The 23,745-nt window shown below is 46.9% G+C and overlaps 1 protein-coding gene across 8 annotated transcripts in view; it reads left to right on the top strand.

Moving 5' to 3' along the window:
* AP3B2 (adaptor related protein complex 3 subunit beta 2) overlaps nt 1-23,745 on the top strand; it is a 61,828-nt gene that overhangs the window by 29,783 nt on the left and 8,300 nt on the right. For 4 of the 8 annotated variants that reach the window (XM_088656608.1, XM_088656605.1, XM_088656604.1 and 1 more), the window contains exons 10-25: nt 992-1,046; nt 1,323-1,394; nt 1,506-1,568; nt 3,256-3,388; nt 3,846-3,955; nt 4,082-4,258; nt 6,457-6,643; nt 7,262-7,380; nt 8,527-8,583; nt 10,432-10,543; nt 12,303-12,513; nt 13,789-13,960; nt 14,340-14,415; nt 19,454-19,560; nt 21,037-21,268; nt 22,521-22,605. In XM_088656608.1, coding sequence (XP_088512734.1) covers nt 992-1,046; nt 1,323-1,394; nt 1,506-1,568; nt 3,256-3,388; nt 3,846-3,955; nt 4,082-4,258; nt 6,457-6,643; nt 7,262-7,380; nt 8,527-8,583; nt 10,432-10,543; nt 12,303-12,513; nt 13,789-13,960; nt 14,340-14,415; nt 19,454-19,560; nt 21,037-21,268; nt 22,521-22,605 — 1,968 coding nt within the window. The remainder of the gene's footprint in view (nt 1-991; nt 1,047-1,322; nt 1,395-1,505; nt 1,569-3,255; nt 3,389-3,845; nt 3,956-4,081; nt 4,259-6,456; nt 6,644-7,261; nt 7,381-8,526; nt 8,584-10,431; nt 10,544-12,302; nt 12,514-13,788; nt 13,961-14,339; nt 14,416-19,453; nt 19,561-21,036; nt 21,269-22,520; nt 22,606-23,745) is intronic. The other 4 variants (XM_088656610.1, XM_088656609.1, XM_088656607.1 and 1 more) reach the window with 1 other exon arrangement.

Genomic DNA, 23,745 nt, shown 5'->3' with positions numbered 1-23,745 from the left:
TTTGTTGTGTCTGCAAGGGACATGTGGGATCTGCAACAAAACATTGCAGTGTGGCACACTCCTATTCAGGGTTCTAGCCAGCCTGTGCCCTTTTCTAGAATATAGCTGGATATATAACTGTTGAGATGAGTCAACGGCCAGGCAAGGGAACAGAGCCAGTCCAAAACCAATACAGAGCTACAATTCCAAAGTTCCATTGCCAATTTGGTGTAGTGGTTGGGATGTTGGACTAGGACCTGGGAGACCAGAGTTCAAATACCCGCTCCACAGTGAAGCTTGCTAGGTGACCTTGGCTGGCTGCAGACCCTCAGCCTAACCTCTAACTCAACCTTGCAGGGTTGTATGGAAGGTAAAATGGAGAGGAAGAAGACAATGCAGAGCACGTTGAGCTCATTGAAAGGAAGGTGCACTATAAATGTAATAGTAATGAACCATAGTGCCCTCAACTGCCTAGGGCAGGATTGGGGCCTTATGACCCAAATGCTGTTGAACTCCAACTTCCATCAGCGCCAGCCAGCATAACTAATGGTTGGTGATCATGGGAGTTGTGGTCCAAAAGGCTAGCCCGGTTCAGGGAGATGTGCTTTGTGGATTACCACAAAGGCTTGCCTGAACTTGGGGGTTTTCGTGGCTTTTCAGAGGCAGTCAAGTTTCTGAATACCAGCGACTGAAAACCACAGGGAGAGGAGAGTGCTTGGGTCCTGCCTGCAGGTTTCCTACAGGCAGTTGGTTGACCACTGTGAGAACAGGATGCTGGGGGGAAAAGGTGTTCCCTCATTGTTTGTCCATGCAGCCACTAATCAGAGGCATACTGCCTCTCTGAATACAGAGGGCCTGGTTTTGTCTCTTCATGACCATTGGCAGATCTGAGCTTCATGCATTTGTTTAAACCTTTAAAGAAAAAAAGGTGGTCATCTTTACATCTGCTTGGCAATGAATCCTGCAGTGTTCCTGCCTCATTGACAGGTCCTTGTCTCTCTTGTTATGGCAGTGAGGTCCAGTATGTGGTGCTTCAGAATGTGGCCACCATGTCAATCAAGCGCAGGGTGAGTGCCTGTTTCCTTTATGAAATTTTTTTTGGGGGGGGAATTCACTTGGGCTGGGAGACATGGAATGCCAGGACTCTGGATGCCTGCCACATTACTGCTTCTGCTTCTGCTGTGCTTGAACCAGGCTGCCTTTGAACCAGTGATGGGGAGCAGCCCAGATGGCTTGAAGAGAGGGTTTCTGGGTCCTTCTGTAAATCCAGAGCTCACCATGGGATTTTCCCCAAGGATGCTGCTGCTGCTGCTGCTACTGATCCTGTTTCTTTCTTTCTGCAGGGAATGTTTGAACCATACCTGAAAAGCTTCTACATCAGATCCACAGACCCCACCCAGATCAAGATCCTCAAGGTGTGTGAGATGCACCCATAGATGGGTGCTAGGCTGCACTGAAGATAACAGCTTTTTTGTTTTTTGTTGTCGCCTAGAGTAACTCCTCCTTTTTCTCTTCTGCCCTGCTAGCTGGAAGTTCTGACCAACCTTGCAAACGAGACCAACATCTCCACCATCCTGCGTGAGTTCCAGGTATAGCATGACTAATGGGCTGGAGGAAGGTCTTAGCAAAGGAGCTGGAGCTGGAGCAATATGTGCAGAGCCAGGAATGTCTCTGTATTTGCTAAATTCCCAGCATCCCTGGCGACAAAACCTAGTTCCTAACCCACAGGGAGGTCAAAGCACATCACCCACCCAAAACAAGCCATCAACATTCTGTAACCCAGTTAAGATGGAGCATTTGACTTTAAATTGGGTTTTTGTTTGAATGCCACTGAATTCATTGGCCCATATTATGGCATCCATTTTTAAAATGCAAGAATTACATTACACAAAGGCTCCATTTGCACTGTACATTAAAAAGCGGTATACTGCTTTAAATGCACACTGTGGATGGGTTGTGAGAGTTCATCTGATCCAGTGTATTGATTCCGGCAGTGACCAGTTAAAATCCACAATATATATATATATATATATATATATATATATATATATATATATATATATATCTACCCTTAAATTAACACTTCAAAAACTAAGATGGACAACTAAATTACATGTCTTTGTCATCTTGCTGAATTAAAAAAAGTTAAAGTTAAAAGATAAAGTGAGGGCACCTGGCTAATGTCAACAGGCAGGGAGTTCCAAATATCAGTTTCTTGCAAATCTGGAAGAGCGTTGTGTGGCACTCATAAAAGTGCAGGTTCTGCAGATCAAGGCAATGGACTAGGCACACATGGGGCAAGGCGCTGTCTTAAGTAAATTGGTCCCAAGCGCAAAGGGCCTTACATATATATATATATATATATATATATATATATATATATATATATAATAAAACCTTGAACTTAGCCCATTAATAAATTGACAGCTAGTGCAGCTGTTTGAGAAGAACTACTGTGGAAGAATGCCTCCAATACCCTCCCCTCTCAGTCGGCTCAGAAGGGTACCACGGGCAATGCTCCTCTGAGAGATCAAGCAAGAAAAAGAGGGTTGCATTCTCCCTGTTCGTCTCCCAATAAAGGTCATCGCATTCGGGCCGATTCAGCCCCATAACCTGACCTGAACCCAGAGTGAAAAGGTTCAAGAAAATCTGTTGCTTCTAAGGGCACCTGCAATTACTACGCCACAACCTTCTTGATCACCTCCTCTGAAAAGCTGGCATTTGTGGACCGGGCAGTATTTGTCACAAGCTTTTTCAAAAGTGGTTGGATCACCCCCTCTTTCAGGATGGCCAGGACCACTTCCTCCCACAAGGATGCATTGGCCACACTCTGTGTCTACTCAGACATGCCCGCTTAGCAAGCTTTAATAAGCCAAGAGGGGAAGGGTTCGAGGAGACCCTTTCCTGGGTGACATGAAACTTGTGCACCTCACCAGGTGCATCAACTGAAACTGATCCCAGGAAGTGTGCATGTCCTGCAGTGAACGTGGGTGTGGCACCGAGATTGCTTTGAAGGCGAATGGCCATACCCTCAAATCACAGCAGGCTTCCGACTAGCAGTCGTGCTCCAAGGTCTCAGGCTAGGATATTCTCCCTCACCTGATGCTAGGGAGGTTCTGCATGCACAAAATGAGTTTGCCACTGAGCTATGGTCCTTTCCGTTATAATTATGGTGCATCTGGGGGCTAGCATGCAGCCCACATGGCCCAGGTCCAGACACACCCATCTCCGTAGGGGCATTCCCAGATAGCTTCTTGTGTCTTTTTGTTCCCACAGACTTACATCCGGAGCATGGATAAAGACTTCGTGGCAGCCACCATCCAGGCCATTGGCCGTTGCGCCACCAACATTGGCAAAGTGCGTGACACATGTCTCAATGGCCTTGTGCAGCTGCTGTCCAACCGAGATGGTGAGAACCCTTTTTCAGTGTGGTATAGCTAGGAAAATAGGGGCGTGTGGTCCAGAGGGTGGTGGCTTGAGCGCAAGAGCTCGATTCTTAGTATACATGTTGGCATATAGTTTGTGAAATTTTTGTTGGAGCAGAACTATGTGGAGCACTAAAGCTCTACCTTATGGCTGTGAGATGAGCTACTCACCCTTGAGATTGCCCAGGGCACAGTCATGAGATCTACAAACTTGGTTGCTTTTGTTGGAAGTTTTTAATCGGAGGCTGGAAGGCCACCTATCGGGGTTCCTGTCGGAGTGGATTTCCAGCGTCAGCAGGGGGTTGGACCACATGCTCTTTGTGGTCCCTTTCAGCTCTGCAATTCTACAAAAGGAACATGGCCACTGGGGAGATGAGAGGCAGGTTGAGCATCTTTGCATACAGCCTTAACCCTTTCCTCATCCTGTCACCCTTTACTTAGAGCTGGTTGTGGCCGAGTCTGTGGTTGTCATTAAGAAACTCCTGCAGATGCAGCCGTCTCAGCACAGCGAGATCATCAAGCACATGGCAAAGCTGACCGACAACATCCAGGTGGGGGCCTGAGTTGGCAGAAGATGCTCTCCTGGTGGGTGGGTTCTGATGAGGAAAGGGGGATGGAGTGGGAAATGCTGTTCCGGGGATCTCAAGAGGAGATGCAGTGCTGTTTCATGTGCATAGGTACCCATGGCTCGTGCCAGCATCTTATGGCTGATCGGCGAGTACTGTGAGCATGTGCCCAAGATTGCCCCAGATGTGCTGCGTAAGATGGCCAAGTCCTTCACCAGTGAGGAGGATATTGTGAAGCTCCAGGTCATCAACTTGGCAGCTAAGCTTTACCTGACCAACTCCAAGCAGGTAAAGATCTTTCTGAGGATTAAATAGGAGTGGCAGCTTTCCCGTTGAATGCAATTACCGGGGAGGGTAGGATTGCTCTCTGGATGCCAAGGGCACATATTTAAGACTCTTTAATATACTGTAACTCTGGTTTTGTGCTGAAAGTGTTAATCATCTCAAGGCAGAGAAACTTTGGATTTGGGGCTGGGGCAAATGTGGCCCTCCAAGCCTCTACTTGGCCCTCGAAACTCTCCAGTGGCCTTGCTTCACATACGCATTGAGTGTTTTGCCTTCCTGGAATCCTATAATGTCTTTTGCTTGCCTGGATAGAGGACAAAGGTGTCTGAGAGAGGGAGGGGTGGGTGGGCAGGCCACAGAGTCTTAACTGACATGGGCAGTTCAACTCTCCAGAGTCAGAGATGAAGTCTGGGACGCATTTTGCCACTGTGCTTCTGAGATGCTCCAAGCACCTCTGGAGCGCAGCTCCGAAACAAGCCCCAGCCAGTTAAGTCTTAACACATGTATGTGTTATTTATGTATTATTTCAGAACATCTCTCTCCCACCTTTCTGGACATAAATAGATTTCCCAATTCTCTAGCAACTGAATGTGAGTGATAGAAATAATGAAAACTCACACATCCAGTAGCCGTAAAAACAGCAAAGAGTGGCATTAAAATATAATTTGTGCAAAAACACAGGAAAATAATGTGGCACCAAAAAGTAGGTCCCAAGTGAGTTCCATAAGAAGGGCAACCCACAATCAGTGGGGGCTGTCACCAAGAAGGTCCTATCTTCGGTCTGTTTGTTTCCACTGGGCCGCTCCTCCTCTCTCCCAGCTCCCCCCAAAAGGGGGGTTGCGCCAAACACAGAGAAACAAGAACAAGAACTGAAGCTTCAGAATGGTGCTGGTTTTTGAAAGGCATTCATATATTTTTATATAAATGCTGTGAGGCGCTTTTTGGAGATAACCATGGAAACAAAGGGTGCTATCCAGTTAAGTTAGAGATGAGGAATCTTTTTCATCCTGAGGGCCGTATTCCCTTCTGCATATCCTTCTGAGGGCTGCATGCCAGAGTGGGTGGAACAACACATGTAAATGTTACCCTTGTACAGCAGGTTGGTTTCTACACACACACACACAAACCACTCCTTCCAGGCAATCAAGAAGTAGTGTTCAAGTACAGTGGTACCTCTGGTTACGAACTTAATTAGTTCTGGAGGTCCGTTCTTAACCTGAAACTGTTCTTAACCGGAGGCAACACTTTAGCTCAATGGGGCCTCTCATTGCCGCTGTGCCAACGGCGCGCAATTTCTGTTCTCATCCTGAGGTAAAGTTCTGAACCCGAGGTACTACAGTGGTACCTCTGGATGCGAATGGGATCCATTCCGGAGCCCCGCACGCATCCAGAGCAGTACTTAACCTGAAGCGCCGAATCTGTGCATGCTCCCCGCGCGATTTGGCGCTTCTCTGCATGCACATGACATCATTCGGCACGTCTGTGCATGCACAAATCGCCAAACCCGGAAGTAACCCGTTCCGTTACTTCCGGGTTCGGTGCGTACGTAACCCGTGTTGTACGCAACCCGCAGCATTCGTATCTAGAGGTATGACTGTACTTCCGGGTTAGCGGAGTCTGTAACTTGAGGTGTTTGTAACCTGAGGTACCACTGTACAGGGATACATGAGGGAATACACATGAGGAGGGTGTGTCCTGGGCAATGTTCCAAGGGCCAGTTAGAGAGGCTTGGAGGGCCACATTTGGCTCCCAGGTCTGAGATTCCCCACCTCTGAGCTAAGTTCGTAGTAGACCCATTGAAATTAGTGTATCTAAGGCACCTGTGCCAATTTATTTGGACACCAAAAAAGTGATCCGACTGTGGACTGACTTGTGTTTGTGTTGTGGGGGGAGCAAGAGGCAAAGGACATGCCTCGTAGGTGCAAGGATGGACTTGAGTGCCATATTCTGTTATGCCTCTGTTTTATTTTAACATACTTCTTAATGCCGAAATAGACTTCTAAGCCATTTGCAAGGTAAAAAAAAACCCAGTCTCACCAACATTAAAATTTTAATATTCATAATTAAAATACGCAATAAAGCACCCTTTTTGCTGTAGTTCTGTATTGGTTTGTTTTCTGCCTCTGGCCTAAGAGACTGTCGGGGAGGCCACTGGCTTGCCCAACTCTTTGTCAGGCGCAATGCGGTCTTTTCTGCCACAGAGCAAGCTGCTGACCCAGTATGTGCTGAACCTGGCCAAGTACGACCAGAATTACGACATCCGGGACCGTGCCCGCTTCATCCGCCAGCTCATTGTGCCCACCGAGAAGAGTGGGGCCCTCAGCAAGTATGCCAAGAAGCTCTTCCTGGCCCAAAAGCCCGCCCCAATCTTGGAGTCCTCTTTCAAAGGTAGGCAGGTGCCACATATAAAAGGAGGAGGAGCAGTCGAGGGAACAGGTCAAGGCTGTGTTGTTGGTAGCACAGCAGGGAGAAATCGATTCTCATTCAGAATTAACCTGTAGATGAATAAATGAGTAAGTTAATTTGGAATATGCAGAAAATATAAAAAATTAAGGAACTGCAAAAAGAGGGGAAAGGAAGTCGAGTTTCAAAATGATTGTAAAATGATTGAAATATATTAAATTGAAAATCAATTATAAAAAATAATTTTTTAGCCAACCAAGAGGGGTGGTGTTGCCTAGCAACCGGCATGATTCTTGCTGAGGTAACTTGTGCTCTGATTGGTTGTGTAGTTCTGTGGGAGTTTCCCCCCTGTAAGTGTGGTTGTTGAACATCTCCATGCTATGAATAAGGCCTGTAAATAAAATGAACCCCCCTCTGTTTGTTTCTCCTCGCATTTTATACTGCTTTTGACCAGTTTAAAGTATTATCAGGATTTATGTTCTCTCTGGGCTCCACTTGCTTTACTCAAATAATCACTCTGCCTAACGAAGGGTAACAGGTGGTGGGGAGGGGGCGCTGTTGGGTGGGCCTGTGTGGATGCTGATGCTTTGCTGCTCCTTGCAGACCGTGACCACTTCCAGCTGGGCTCGCTTTCGCACCTCCTCAATGCCAAGGCTGTAGGCTACCAGGAGCTCCCAGACTGGCCCAGCGAAGCTCCCGACCCATCTGTGCGCAACGTGGAGGTATTGGCTTCCCCTCTGCCCAGGAGTCATGGGAAAGCTGGCGTTTCTCTGAGAAACATTGTGAAATCGATTTGCACCCGAAAGGGAGTCACCACTCCTTGCTTACAATGGCTGCCAAGGCAATGGTCCTAACTGCCCTGCCTTCCTTACAATGGTTATATTAGTAGTAGTACTAGTAGTAGTAGGGGACCCAGGTGGCGCTGTGGGTTAAACCACTGAGCCTAGGGCTTGCTGATCAGAAGGTCAGCGGTTCGAATCCCTGTGACGGGGTGAGCTCCCGTTGCTCGGTCCCAGCTCCTGCAGTTCGAAAGCACATCAAAATGCAAGTAGATAAATAGGAACCGCTACAGCGGGAAGGTAAATGGCGTTTCCATGTGCTGCTCTGGTTTGCCAGAAGTGGCTTTGTCATGCTGGCCACATGACCTGGAAGCTATACGCCGGCTCCCTCGGCCAATAATGCGAGATGAGCGCGCAACCCCAGAGTCAGTCACGACTGGACCTAATGGTCAGGGGTCCCTTTACCTTTACCTTACTACTACTAGTAGTAGTAGTACAATTTTTCTTGAAAAAGAGGTGCTGGAACTCGCCATGAATGCCTCCTTTGTTCTCTTAGAATGGCAATGTGCCCACTTGAAAGGTGACAGAACTGAGTTCTAGTGAGTTCTAACTGAAAAAAGTTGTTGTTGCTGCTGCCCCCCCCCCCAGCCACTCTGGGTGGATCTCAACAAAATATTAAAAACACAATCAAGCACTAACCATGGAAAACATGCCTTCAGATGTCTTCTAAAAGTCAAATAGTTGTTAATCTGTTTGACATCTGATGGGAGGGCGTTCCACAGGGAGGACCCCACCACCGTGAAGGCCCTTGAGTGTGGGCCACTCTGATTGTGGACGTCCCATAGGCCAAGGGTAGGGAACCATTGGCGGCCCTCCAGAAGTTGCTGAACTGCAACTCCCATCCACCCCAGCAGGCATGGCCAATGGTGAATGGGAGTTGTAGTTCAGGAACATCTGGAGGGTTCATCACGGCTGCCACAGGCATCTGGTTGGCCATTGTGAGAACAGGATGCTGGGCTTGATGGCCTTTAGCTTGATCCAGCTCTTGTGAATCTTACCCAAACCCCTGCTTTTTTGCCCCCCCCCCAGGAAGAGTCAATCGGCCCCATGGAAAGCAACATTGGGCTGCTGGGCGAGCGGATAGAGGTGGTGTTTGCTGTGATGCTCTTGCCCTCTTGCTCTCATGCTGCTATTTCCTTCCTTCCTTCCTTCCTTCCTCCTCCTCCACCTCCTCCTCCTCCAGTTTTCTTCTCTACCCTGTAGCTCTGACTGTGTGTGCAGTGTGTTCTAACTAACCTTTAATTGACCAGTTAGGACTAATGCCTTTTGGTCAGCTAAAAATTACCCCTTTCAAAAACTGCAGGTGGCAAACACAATCTTAGCAAAGGTATTCTCATGTTCTCTCTCACCCGGGAGGGAATGCTTTTTCTGAGATGGTGACTTCCATGATGTGTGTGCATTTATTTATTTATTTGCTGCAGAACTGTTTTGGTTTTACCCCAGTGCAAATCTAACCCAATTTTAAGGAAGCAGTTGAACAGCTAAGCTGCATTTGAGCAGGCATCCCCAAACTTCGGCCCTCCAGATGTTTTGGACTACAATTCCCATCTTCCCTGGCCACTGGTCCTGCTAGCTAGGGATCATGGGAGTTGTAGGCCAAAACATCTGGAGGGCCGCAGTTTGGGGATGCCTGGCCTTGAGGATTTCAAACAGTTCTGCCATCTCCAGAAGTGTGAGCCGGCAGGGTGAGGTGATATATGGTCCAGTACTGGGTGTAGATCAGCAGGGAGCGGGGTGGGGGGCAGGGTAGACTCATTTCAAGGCCTTACTCAACCATGGAACTTGCTACAGCTTCCTTCCCTTAGATGGAACCTACCTCACTAGGTTGTTGTGAGGAGAAAATAGAATCAATTCATGTTTGCTGCTCTAGAATGGAGGCAAGATAGGATGCAGAACCTCTAGGTACATGCACGCGTGTCTTCTTCCGGCCATCTCACCAGAGTAAGCCTTAGGGAAAGGCTCTAACTTTCTGTGCAGAATGAACCAGATTTAGTCCTTGCCATTTCCTGTTAAAAGGGTCATGTTTCATGTCATGAGGAAGATTTTGGAGAGCTGCAGTCAGTCACAGGAGACGTATTACTTTGATCTTGGTGTTATATGCAAGTTCCTGTATTGCACCAGAACCTGGACAGGCTGTGCTTTGCTGCAGTGATTCCCGCCCGGATATTATCATCACTATCAGTCCATTGACATACCACTTTTTAGCGAAGGCCCTCGAAGAGTGAACAGATTAAGAGAAAATAAAATATAGTAAAGCTGCAGTCAATACACAAGTACAGTAAATCAATAAAAATATAAAATAGCAAAAACCCAGGTGTATCACAAACCACACTGTGCATTCATGAATTGGATTTGTGCTCTCACTGCAAATGCTAGCACAAACAACAGGCTTCTCCCTGGAAACAACTGCAGTTGTGGCAAAGTTACTGCAGTTGCTATCCATGAGTGGGACTAGCTGGCTCAACCTGTGAATTTCCTGCCATAGAGCCATATGCACTTTGAGTGCATCAAGCAGGATTCCTAAAACCTTGACTCATCTTGGCTCACCCTTCTGAAGGCTGCTCCATAGAAGGCTATATTCCTACATGGATATCAACGCCATGTAGAAAGGGCACATCATATGCCATGTGCACTCCTAATGTGCAACAACTGCATGTGTCTCTGTTTCACCTTGTGCACACATGGCATTAAACAACCAGCCTTCAATTGCAGCAAATAAGCACATTGCATGCTGAAGTATGACATTGCACACTTATTTTTCATTTTGTCTGATGCAGGAAAAAAAATTAACTCCCTTTGGTATGATGTGGATCTAAGTCTCTCATTCTTCCGGGCTGTTCTTTCTGGTCCCGTTTTATTCACATGCAGGCCTTTTTAATGTGCTCACTTCTGTGTAGTGAAATGCCCCTCTCTCTCTTTCTCTGCTCTGGCCAGGTTCCAGAATGGACCAAGTGCACTAGCCGCGAGAAGAGGAAGGAGAAAGTTGAGAAGCCCTTCTATTCTGATTCAGAGGGAGAGTCCGGGGCAACAGAATCTGCTGACAGTGGTGAGAGGAGAAGGGGCCATTGCTCAGGGTTAGAATACTTGCTTTGCATGCAGAAGGTCCCAGTTTCAGTCTGACATATTCGAGTTTAAACAAAATAAAAAAATTCCTTCCAGCAGCACCTTAGAGACCAACTAAGTTTGTCATTGGTATGAGCTTTCGTGTGCATGCACACTTCTTCAGATTCTTCAGATTCGAGTTTAAAAGAGACAAGAGAGCAGGTGATAGTGAAGACCTGTATCTGAGACTATGGAGAGCTGGCAGTGATGAACTAGCTAGATGAATCCATCTGATCTGCTATAAGGTAGCTTGCTGTGTTCCAGCAGTTTTCACTAGTTTGTAATAGTGAAACACCACCAGCACACAAACACTAGAGGGTGCAGTTTTCTTCAGTCAAATGCAAGCACTTCCCACACTTTATTTCATACTGTCTTGTGTGTTGCCTATCAGTGGAAGTGGGTGATCAAGCTTAAACCAGCAGCTCTGACATGCAAGAAGTTTGGAATTCTGAAAATCACCACAGCTTCTGCATGTGGGCAACACATACCATATTGGGCTCCACTCTTAAAGGGAAGGGATGTAGCTCAGTGGTAGAGCACATGGCTTTGCATGCAAATGGTCACAGGTTCAATCCCTTGCCTGAAACCTTGGAGAGCCTGCTACTGTTCCATGCACTGAACTATGTGAACCCAAAAGTCCAACTTGGTATAAGGAAGACCAAGGAAAGGAGCTGGGCACCTGAGCCACTGAAGATGCAGGCCAGTTGCCAGTAGGATGGCCCATAGTAGTGCAGGTCCATTAGAGCAAGTGGGGGCAATGCCCCACCAACCTCAGTCTGCCCTCAGCTAGCCCCCACCTACCTATTTACAGCTAGTCCAGGCAAGGGCGTACCCACCACGGGGCAAGTTAGGGCAGCTGCCCTACTCTAGAAGCAGGGCTGGTGGGCAGAGGCGGAGCACAGCCCGGCGGAGCGCGAGTTCGCCGTTCCTGCCCGCCGCGCTGCGCCCTCCCTCCAGCTCCCCGTCGCGCCCTCTGGCAAGGCCAAGCGCGGCGGGGAACCAGAGAGCGCGGCGGGGCGGGCGGGAACGCTGAACTCGCGCTCCGCTGGGCTGGGCTCCGCCTCCGCCCACCAGCCCTGCTTCTAGGGAGGGGCACAGCCCGGCGGAGAGCGAGTTCGCCGTTCCCGCCCACTTTGTGGCCCCTCCCCTTCCGTGCCTTGGCCCCTCCCCTTGCCCCCCCCTAGTTTTGATCCTGGGTACGCCCATGAGTCCAGGGGGTGGCCCTGCCTGTCATCTTCCCCTTGCTAGAATCAATTGGCTCTGCCTGCCATTGGTCCTGACACCACCCTGCCTTCCAACCAGCCCACCAGTCTCAACGGGCACCAGCTATTGCTGCAGTGGTGCTCTAACACAAGGTGCACTTCAGCTGCAGTGTCTACAAGGATGTGAATGACTTCCATGCAGAGTTTGGATTTGATATCCCGCTTTATCACTACCCGAAGGAGTCTCAAAGCGGCTAACATTCTCCTTTCCCTTCCTCCCCCACAACAAACACTCTGTGAGGTGAGTGAGGCTGAGAGACTTCAGAGAAGTGTGACTAGCCCAAGGTCACCTGCATGTGGAGGAGTGGGGAATCGAACCCGGTTCCCCGGATTATGAGTCTACCGCTCTTAGCCACTACACCACACTGGCTCTCGGTTGCATGTGTGTTTGTAATTGTGGGTCTCCTCCCTCTCTTTTTCTCTCTTCCTTTTTTTTGCCAGAGCCTGAGACGGTGAGTGGGTCTGAAAGTGAAAGCGGCAGTGAGAGTGGGTCTGGTTCTGGCAGTGAAGAAGAGGAGGAGGAAGACGAGGAGCAAGAGGCGGAGGAGGAGAGTGGGGACCAGTTGGAAGAGGAGGAGGAGGAGGAGGAGGAAAAGAAGAAGAAGAAGAGAAAGGAGGCTCTAAGGAGAAGATCCCTAGAGAATGCTGGAAGGTACGAAAGGAATTACTCTCTACCCTCGACATACACAAAGCAGGGGGTTTTTTGGGGTATTTTTTATCAGAAGTGGATGTTCTAAGCCACTTTGGGTACAGCTCACTGTGGAAAGGCAGCATATAAACTCAACTAATTATATGGCATTAGATGCAGATGAAAAGAGGCAGTTTTGAACACCCATTTCTAAGGGCATGCTGTGTCCAAATAAAATAAAATAAAAGTTCCAGACAGACAGACAGAGCCATATCCAAGAAAGCCATTCTATTAGCGCAGGGGTGAGGAACCTCTGGTCCACTGATCAATCTTGGCTCACCAGGGGGTGCAAGTTTGCCTCCAAGGCCATTTCCCCCAAACCATACCCACTTGTCCATCAGCTGATTACATTGGGTGATGTCGGATGATGGCCAAGAGGGATGGGGTTCAATCCTGCTGCATGGCACTTTGGCAGAACATTCGCTACAGAGGGCACACTGGTGAAGCAGATCCTTACAGCCAGCAGGATTGCACTCTCTCCTTATCAGCCAATGAGCAGAGAGTGCAGCTCTGTAGTGCTCTGCTTTGACGCAGGTCAGCTTGGACAGGTGGGTGGGACCACACATCCTTTGGTCACCTGATGTCATCGTGGTGTCAGAAGATTGACAGGTGGATGGTCCCCTGTCGTCTAGTGCCATCTTCTCTTAGGCCTCAGGCGGCAGAATGTCTTGAGCAGACACTGCATGCCTGCACACATATGTGGTGTGTGTGTGTGTGTGTGTGTGTGTGTGTGTGTGTACACAAGTACAGACATGCAGACTGATCTATGCACCTAGTAGAATAAGGACATTGAAGAGTGAGTTGGTAAAGGGGAGTGTACCATTCCAGACTGCAGGTGGGTGGTACCAATGCTCTCCTATGGGTTGGTATGGTTAGAAAACACACAAACCTTTGTTCATGTTGAGCATTAGCAACTGAGCAACTAACTGGGAAGAGATCCGTACAAGCATGCACTAGCTGCTGAGTGAATTGCTGGAGAATTTGGATCAATGACATTGCAGTATGCAGATCAGCAGAATCCACAACCCCCAGCTGCACCCCAAGAAGCAGGAGGCCCCAGAGAAGCTGCTTAAGGCTGGCTGCACACATGCCATACCCTTAAAGCATGTGACTTAGTTGGTTAAGGGCGCTGTGAGGGGTAAACTGCAGATCCCAGGATTCATGTGCTTTAAATATATGGAGTGCATGCAGCCTAAGCCTCAATTGGCTTGTTTTTTTTTTCCTTTCTAATAACACCAGTGAGGAGGATGAGGAGGAAGAGCAGAGCAATAAAAAGGTGCTGGCCATGAAAAGGGGCCCAGAATCCTCGTCTGAGGAGGGCAGTGCATCCCAGAGCAGCTCGTCGGAGTCCGATTCTGGCTCCGAAGCAGAGGAACCCCACTTGGAGAAGGAAGTGAAAAAGAAAAGGACGGTGAGTGGGCAGAAGAATGGCGCAGGGTCATGAAATCTGCCAGCGATGTCTTCTGGTGCAGCCACTAAGCTTGGTCAGTCCTCAATTGGGCAATTTTATGGGCTTGTCCCTTTCTAAAGAGTGATTTGTTCCCCCAAGCCTGTTCATGCCTCCCTCTTGTGCCTGGATGGTGCTGTTATGGCTGTATAAGGACTGGCACTCAAAGAATCAGAGTTGACTTTTAGTAGTATATAATATGTTGCCTTCAAGTGGTGTGTGACACAGAAGAGTATGAAGAGTGCCGTGCCTGGCAGAATTGACTGGGTTTAGCACTGGCTGTGCCAATGCGGAAAACACAAAGTTAACGCTTTTCTAATTTTTCCTCTGTCTTGTCTTTCAGCCTCCTAGCAGCAAACCTGCTCCAAAAGCCCCCAAGAAAGGGGTAAAAGAGATTTCCCTGCTCGACCTAGATGACTGTAAGTCTTACCCCCTTAACAGTTTCCCCCTTCCCAGGAAACACTGGGAATTGTAGCTCTTTGAGGGGCATAGGGGTCTCCTGAAAACTCTTAGCTCCCTTAACAAATTACAGTTCTCAGGATTTTCTGGAGGAAACCATGATTCTCAAAAGCGTAATGATACTGCTTTCAACATACAGTGTGGATGGGGCCTAAAAGTTCGCCTGGTGCCACTGGTTTCAAGAATTAGCACTATTTTCATTACTGAGTATTTAGACTGTATTTAACATAGTATTTTAATAATTCACTTCATAGTTGTAAACCTCTTAGAAGCCATTTTGCCCTGTCAGTGGTATGTAAACAATAAAATAAATGAACACTCATGGTCAGAATCACAGGGCATGTTCAGGAGCTTAACCCAGTGTTTCTCAAACTTGGGTCCCCAGCTGTCTTTGGACTACAACTCCCATCATCCCTGACTAGGTACAGATGATGAGAGATGTAGTCTAAACACAACTAGGTACCCAAGTTTGAGAAACACTGGGCTTAACCTATTCCCGTCATACCATGGTCCCAGCAAAAATCTTCCCCTTCCCCTGACATTGCTCAGGGCAAATGTTGCAGTTGACCCCTTCTGCACTTGGGGAAATCATTTCTACTTTAATGGTGGATTCGAATCCTAAGATTACAGAAAATGCAGCCAAGGATCTTGCTTTAGTCAAAAACGTGTTTTTAAAAAACTATTTCTGCTTATTAGTGGGTTTTGTCATATTTTGCTTTTAAAAGGTACAACTTGTGTGCAGGTATATTTTGTCTTTCTCACTGCTGAGGCTCTCTTGATAAAGCTTATGCTGTGTTTGGTTTCCATGGCCTGTAGACCAAGTAAGCTGAAACTGGATTAGCTATTGACACCCAAAACTCCTGCGTTAAATAGCAGCTGGGAAGTGGAGAGGTTTGCATCAAGGACTCAGTGTGGGCAACAGGCTTGACACACCTGCAGCTCTGATCCTTATTTGGGGGTGGGGGAAAGTGTCATAATAACTATTTTTAGAAGAACAAAAGCAGACAAATTAAATGCATGCATGCCTCATCTAATTTGGGAAAGGGGTGTAGTTCTCTGGTGAGAGAAGACCCCAGATTTAATCCTCAGCATCCCCAGGTAGGTTAGGGCTGGAAACATTCTTCTTGGAAATCCTTGGAAAGGGAGCTGAGCTAGATGGACCAATGATCCAACTTGCTATAAGGCAGGCATGGCCAACATGTAGATCGCGATCTACCGGTAGATCCCCAGGACGTTTCTGGTAGATCCTGGGTAGATTGCGGGTTCCTTAGTGACTGCCAGCCTAAAAGAAAAGAAAGAGCTCTCCCCCTAAAAAAAAACCCTCAAGAACTCTTGTCTCTCCCCCACAAAAAACTCAATAACCATGGGCAATTGCAGGGAGAGCCCCTTCCCTCTTTCCGATACAGAGCTTACCAGTATGTGTGTGACTGTGTTAGTGCATTGCACAGAATGGCTGGATTGCTCCCCGTCCCTCTTGCCTGCCTAGAGCTCCCCGGCTACTCCTCCCTCATGCCGGCAGAGAGGGAGGGGTGTGTGTGAGTTTGCGTGCGTGCGTGGGATGGCTCTGCTTTCCTCAGGACATAGCAGGGCCTGAGTGAGTAGCTGGAGGAAAGCGGGAGCTCTAGCTGCCTCCCAGCTGGGGGGTGGGTGGGAGAAAGAGAGAGAGAGAGACAGGTGGATGGGTGCCCCTAGCTAGCTCCCAGCTGGGGGTGGGGGAGTGATGGGTCTCCTAGCTGGCTCCCAGCTTGGGGGGGAGAGAGATGGGTCTCCTAGCTGGCTCCCAGCTTGGGGGGGAGAGAGATGGGTGCTCCTAGCTGGCTCCCAGTGGCTCAAAGGGGGAGAAAGAGAGAGGGGTGGATGGGTGCTTTGGGGGGGGGAAGATAGGTGCTCCTAGCTGGCTCCCAGCTTGGGGGGGAGAGAGATGGGTGCTCCTAGCTGGCTCCCAGTGGCTCAAAGGGGCAGGGAAACCTGGTATATACCAGCCCCACACGTCAGCACATTTGCTTTCATGGGAATAAACTACCTCCCAGCTCCCCATCACCACCAAACAACAGCCATAGGTATCAGGGCGGAAATAAGTGCTGGAAATCATGATGACCTCTGAACTTGAAAAATTTGCTCTCCTTTCCTCTTGATTACTAGTGTTAGTGACAAAAAAAAGTATGCACATACCTAAAGCAATTTCTACTATTTCACATTGATGTTGTTGTTGTTGTTGTACTCATCTTCATTAATTACACACCCTTTACCAACATGTCCCAGATTGGGTTACAATTCAAAATTCAAAACAGTTAGCAATCAAAGGAATAGAGTGGGCCCTGAAAAAACACATCTCAAAGGTGGAGAGGTTCATCTTCATCTTTTGCCAAAAACTGAATAGTGAAGAAGCCAAACACATAACTGTGAGGAGGGAATTCCACAATTTAGGGGATTCCACAGAGAATACAATCTGGGCCACCTCCCCTCCCAAATTCCGAGGGCTGTGAAACTCCCAAGAGCTCCCCCTCTGCTGATCTTAACACCTGTGAGGTTCTGCACCTGTAAGGTCTTTCAGCTATGTGAAGCCTAAGTTATTTAGGGCTTAAAACACTAAAGTGAGTACTATAAAGTGAGTACTATAAAATGCAGCTCTTAGAACAGGGCCTACCGTATATGAGGGCCTGGGGGGGGCGGGAAAAATGGGAGGAAAAACAGTTTTTTCCCCATTTTGCTCCAAAGCAGTTTTTTAGAAGTCCATGAGAAAAATGACAAAAAGGAAGAGGAAGAGAAAATGGAAAATGATAGCAGTAGTTCAGAAAATGAGATAGAATAAACTGCATGTATATGTTGTGTCTTCTGTTTCTTTCTTTTTAAAATCACTACTCAAAGGGTAGACCTTCTATGTAGCTTAAATATTGAGGTTTTCTTTTCCCAAGCAGAGATAATGTGTAAGTGTGGTGTCAGCTCCCTAAAAAAAGGTCAACAACTCGGGGGAACCTTTCCTTAAAAAGTCAACAACTTTGGGGTCCCCCCCCCTAAAAAAGATGATGAGTGGTTGTTTGATCTGGCTTTCCTTCCTGATTTCACAGGTAAACTTAGTGATATGAACCTTGAGCTACAAGGTAAAGGTAAATGCATTGGCGACGACATGATTAAAATAGTTTCATCCTACAAAACAAAATTTAAGCTAATGATGGCTGACCTTACAACCAAAATTTTTGATCACTTTCCTAATATGCAGGACCATCTGGGGAAAAAATCCTGACTTTGTTTTTCAAACAGAGAAGTATGTGGCTGAAATTGGTTCTGTTATTCTGGAGTTAGAAAAAAGATTTGGTGACTTCCAAAAAATTGAATTAATTGTAGAGTACGTGTCATTTCCATTCAAATCTGATTTGGACATTTAAAAAATTGCTGTCATTATCAGTACAAATTACTCATTGTGGAAAATAGCTTTGAAAATGAGGTATTAACTCTGAAAAATGACATTTTTCTGAGGGCCCGTGCAGAAGAAGAATTGTTTTGGAAGTTTGTGCCCAGGCAGAAATTTCCAAATTTGAGAAGATGCAGTGAAATTTTACACTCATGTTTTGGTTCTACTTATTTGTGTGAATCTGCATTTTCATATTTAAAAATGACAAAGAGTATGCAACGTTCAAACATGACAGATGAGCATCTTAAGGATTCCCTGAAGCTGGCCCTGACACAGTACTTGCCTGATATCGAACAGTTGGTTACCAAAATGGTGATGCAGGTGTCACATTAAGAATGGATGAAGGCATGTATTTTTTAAGAAATCTTGATAGGTAGGTTAATGGAGTGGGTAAAGGAGTTCGTGCGGCATACAGTTTTGTGAGTGCTTTTATGCAACTCTCTCCCAAGAAAGCTCTAAAAGTTTCTGTTGTCCCCTGTAAGAAAAGTATTTGGGCAGTGCTCCCCCCAAAAAGGTTACCAAATCTGGTCACCCCCCTTTCCTTCTCCCTAAAAAAGCTAACTTAGAGCCAAACCCCACGCCAGATTTTAATTCTGAAAGTAGATCACAGTCTCTTGGGAGTTGGCCACCCCTGCTATAAGGCAACAAGTTCCTGTGTTGTCCTAAGATGGGTCTGAATGATTGCTTTCAAAGAAGGTCACCTGCTGTGAATTCACTCTGTTTCCTTTGACACTGGGAGGAAGCCTGTCTTTGCAGAGATGCAGCAGGTGATGACTTCTTCTGAGGTCAAATTATGCTTAGCAGGTCTGTCTGCAACTGGATCATTCAGTGACTCCTGGTAGAGAGAGACAACTGTTACACAGCAGCATACTGGAGCCTCATGGGGACCCATGCTTAAATTCATGTTCTGTGCCCTGGCCAAAGTTTTGGAACGACTGCTTTACAGGTTGCCATAGAGCAGGTGATCTGTCCATGGTGCTGGAGAGACATTTTTTGTACAGTGGTACCTTGGTTTAAGTACACAATTGGTTCCAGAAGTCTGTACTTAACCTGAAGCGAACTTTCCCATTGAAAGTAATGGAAAGTGGATTAATCTGTTCCAGATGGTCCATGGAGTACTTCAACTGAAGCGTACTTAACCTGAAGTGAACTTTCCCATTGAAAGTAATGAAAAGTGGATTAATCCATTCCAGACGAGTCCGCGGAGTACTCAACCTGAAGCATACGTAACCCGAAGTATGAATGTAATTGGTTCTGGAAGTCCGTACTTAACCTGAAGCGTACTTAACCTGAAGTGAACTTTCCCATTGAAAGTAATGGAAAGTGGATTAATCTGTTCCAGACGGGTCCGCGGAGTACTTAAACTGAGAGTACTCAAACCGAAGCGTACTTAAACCGAGGTATGACTGTATACCCCTGTTTGTGTTTGTGTGTGTATGTGCACGTGCTTGCATCTAACTCTAAGCACTTTTTCCCCATAGAGCAGGTCTTGTTGACTTGCCATTCTCTCCTCCCAACCCAAATTGTGAAAAGTGCGGATCTAGAAGTTTATCAACGCCTTTGTTTCCTGCTTCTCTGCCCCACAGTCACACCCCCTCCCCCACAGTCAGTTGCCTCCAGCCCCGCAGTTTCCACCAGCCTAGTGACCGACCTCGAGGGGCTCACCCTGACTGACACTTCTCTAGCAGCTGCTGTAAGTGATCTCAATTTATTTATATATCTCTCTATTTATCTGTCTACCTTTTTAGATCTTCTCTTTCCTCCAAGAAGCTCGCAAAATGCATGATTCTTTCTTCCATCTGTTTGACAACAAACCTGTGAGGCAGATTTGGCCTAGAGAGTATGATGGCCTAGGCCAGGCTTCCTCAACCTCAGTCATCCAGATGTTTTTTGCCTACAACTCCCATGATCCCTAGCTAGCAGGACCAGTGGTCAGGGATGATGGGAATTGTAGTCTCAAAATATCTGGAGGGCCGAGGTTGAGGAAGCCTGGCCTAGGCCCTAGGGCATCCAGTGAGCATCACAGTTCAGTGCAAATTTGAACAAAGCACTAACATAATGCTACATGAATGTTCTGGCAGCTCTCCCTCTCCTTCCCCACTCCCAACCACCCTCTGAATATCTTCCATGGATCCTCCCAATCCTTTAGAGCAGATTTGGGGTGTGTGTACGGGGAACATAGGAAAGTGAGGGACAGCCCTCTTGCACAAGTGGAAATCCTTGCACTGATGGAATGAGTTAGTTGGATACAGTACTGCCCTATTCCACAATGGTTCTTTTTTGTTGATAGGACCTTAAATGAGGTTTTTAGGGTGCAGGACCTGACAATTATGTGGCTGGGGAAAGCTAGAGGCCCTGTGGTAAATTTCCTTAGCTGTCTTTGTCAGGAAAATAAGCCTCCCAGGTGTGCTGTCCAAGATCTGAAGTGGCTAGTATAAACTATATAGGAACTTTATAGCTCACTTATAAGAGTGCACATTTTGTAAACAGAAGGTCCTGAGTTCAATATTTGGCATCTCCCAACTGAGCTAGGAAAGTCTCTGGGCTGGGAAACCCTAGTGAGCCACTGCCAGTTAGTGTAGATAAAAAACTAGATGGGCCAATGATATGGCTCAGTATATGGCAGCTCCTTGTGTTCCTGTGCAAGACACATGATTGGCCACGGCTGTGCTGTGCTTTGGCAGATGCCATGCTGCCTTCCAGTGAGAACTGTATCGGATGTTCCCAGATTTTGATTTCTAACTTTATACATTTTATTATACATTTATACAAAGAATAAAGTAGCATGCAAACAAAAGAATAAAAACGGAATGTAGGAAAGGGGAATATGATGTTTTGACCATATAAACCACTGGCCAACTGTGATGCATAAATTTCAAGAAAGGCTGACCAAATGCTTCTTGTATTTCTGTTAATTGTGCTTATGTTGATACGGTGCTACTTCAGATAAGGAGAGGGAGTACAAATCATTAACCCATTTTTGTATGGAAGGCGACTTTTCCAACCAAAATAGAAGCTATTAAAATATCTGGTTTTTTTCCTAAGGGAATTTAGGAAGGAGCCTCTGGTTCCTTCTTGGGCTTCCTCCTTCCATCCTGCCTCTCCTCGTCGCATTGCCAGCCTGCCTGAATCTCCCCATTTCTTCCTTCTTTCCTCTCCTGCTTTGCAGATGATCAGTCCTGGGTTTGGTGCAGTAAAGACGCATGAGCTGCTGCATCGCATGACGGGAGAGGGGCTGTCTGTCGAGTATTACTTCAGCCGACAGCCTTTCACCCCTGATTCCCGTATGGTGGCTGTGCAGATTCAGATCTCCAATAACACCGCTGCTGAGGTGAAGAACATCCATGTGAATGAGCCCAAGCTACTCTCAGGGATGCGTGTCCAGGAGTTCAAGGAGATTGGTAGGATCTATGTGAGCATGCGTACATGCATGCGCTTTGAATTCTTGCTTTTCGCTGGCTCCTGGGGTAGTCAGTTGGGTTTGAGAATGTTACCTACCCCCTAGCAAGCCTAGGTAAAGGTAAAGGGACCCCTGACCATTAGGTCCAGTCGTGACCGACTCTGGGGTTGCGGCGCTCTTCTCACTCTATTGGCCGAGGGAGCTGGCGTAAAGCTTCCAGGTCATGTGGCCAGCATGACTAGCCACTTCTGGTGAACCAGAGCAGCACACGAAAACGCCGTTTACCTTCCCACCAGAGTGGTACCTATTTATCTACTTGCACTTCAACATGCTTTTGAACTGCTAGGTTGGCAGGAGCAGGGACCGAGCAACAGGAGCTCACCCCGTCGCGGGGATTCGAACTGCCGACCTTCTGATCGGCAAGCCCTAGGCCCTGTGGTTTAGACCACAGCACCACCCACGTCCCTACAGTGCCACCCGCATCACTAGTATCAGCAAGCCTAGCTGATGCTTATTTATGTATTTTATTCCATTTATATCCTGCCTATTCTCCAGGGAACTTGAGGTAGCTTATGTGTTTCTCATGGTTCTGTCTCTCATTTTTATCCTCACAACAACCCTGTGAGGTGTGTGGGAGAGAGAAGAGAGAAAGAAAGAAACTGATGGGCCCAAAGTCACTCACTGAGCTTTGTGGCTGAATGGGGGTTTAAACTCTGATCCTAGTTCAACACTTTAACCACTACACCATGCACTAGTCTGATTGTCTCTCTTGTGGTTAGAACCACTGCTGTTTGGCTTGGGGAAAAGAATCGCAACAGCACAAGAGTTGGGCCATTTGGAACAGCAATATTGGCACTGTATCTAAAGTTTAGGTGTGAGTGCCATCGCACCAGAGGGAAATATCTGCAGACTTGCAGGAAACCAGAAGTTTTCAGAAGTGCCACCCCACCCCAAAACCCACTAGGGGGGAAATCCATAAAGTGGTGGTGGGGCTGATCCTCAAAAATCAGCCTAGTGATGACTCAGCGCATTCAGTAGCCATAGAAAGCATTGACTGACATTTGAGTGGAAATGGGGTTTGGAATGGAGTACCCAGACTTTTTTGACGCAGGTCCAACATGTATTGCTTAATGAAACTGGAGGGGTGGTTGAACCCACCCTAAGGTACTTTGGAGCCTCCTGGTGCAAGGTGCAAGCTGGGGGCAACGGTCACCCCAGCATCTCATTCGGGTCCTTTTCTCCTGGGCTTGCAGAGTCTCTGGCACCTGGTGAAACAGTCAGTGTTGCTATGGGCATAGACTTTTGTGACTCGACCCAGGCAGCCAGCTTCCAGCTCTGGTGAGTACCTCTTCTCCTTCATTTTGTACAAAGCAATGGCTGTGTTCTCAGCAATGAGCAGACCAAAGCATCTACTCCATAACAGAATAGCAGGAGCTTTGCTCTGCTTTCAAGAGTACAATAACTCCATATACAGCAATATTTTGCCATTCTCTCCGCCAGCTTCATGTCTATCTTGTCCTTGCTACCTCACTGATAGGTCGATCCTTTCTGTGCTATAAGCTGTATGTTGCTGCTACTAAATAATAATAATATTTATACTTCTACTTGTTTGTTTGTTTGTTTGTTTGTTTGCAGCAGGTGGGGGTGTATGAGAGAGCTCCCTGCAGGTCACTTTAGTCAATGGTCTGCATGTCATGAATTCTACTCATATTGATCCAGAGCAGATTCCAATGTATAGTTAACAGAGTAAAAACTTAAACACGTTGCAGGATTCCCCCAAAATAGACCAGAGGCAATTAATACTTCATCCAGCAGAGCTTTACTGCTCCTGAAGGCAAATGAGCATAATAGTCACAAATCCAATAGAGTCATGATTGGCACTGTCCATAAAAAAATCCAGTTGCAGTAGACTTAACTGAAACTTGCAATAACTTACAATAAGATTAAAACCTTAACACTAAGCATACTATGTACAGAACACCACACCAGAAGGAAAGAGAGATAGAAAGTGAAACCCAGGCTCCTTTTGGCCTTATTATTATAGTCAGCATGTCCTTGACAGAAAGAGATAACAGAACCAGTTTAAGCCAGCAGTACTCAGCTTCTCTGAAGGAATAACCCAAACATCATGAACCTGCACCTTGTTTCTAGGCAGAATGGAAACTTATGTTTCAGCCAGAAACTTCCAAATTGCACCAGTTTCTTTCACACAGGGAAGCTTCCAGAACCCTCTTGAATTACTTAGAATAGAAAAGATAGCTGCACATCAGATCAATACTTTCCATACCAAGAAATGCAAACTGACACTGTGATATGCTTTGGTTTTACTTTCTTTAATATATATATATATATATATATATATATATATATATATATATACACACACACACACATACAATCTGCAGATTAGGAGGAGGCTGCAAAAACAGATAACATATCTGTTATCTGCTTCTTATAGAGTGGGAGGGAGACTGACTC

This window comes from Zootoca vivipara, chromosome 13 (assembly GCF_965207765.1).
Source record: "Zootoca vivipara chromosome 13, rZooViv2.hap1.1, whole genome shotgun sequence".
NCBI lineage: Eukaryota > Metazoa > Chordata > Lepidosauria > Squamata > Lacertidae > Zootoca > Zootoca vivipara.
Note: the sequence above shows the minus strand (reverse complement) of the source record. Positions and strands in the feature narration are given on the sequence as shown.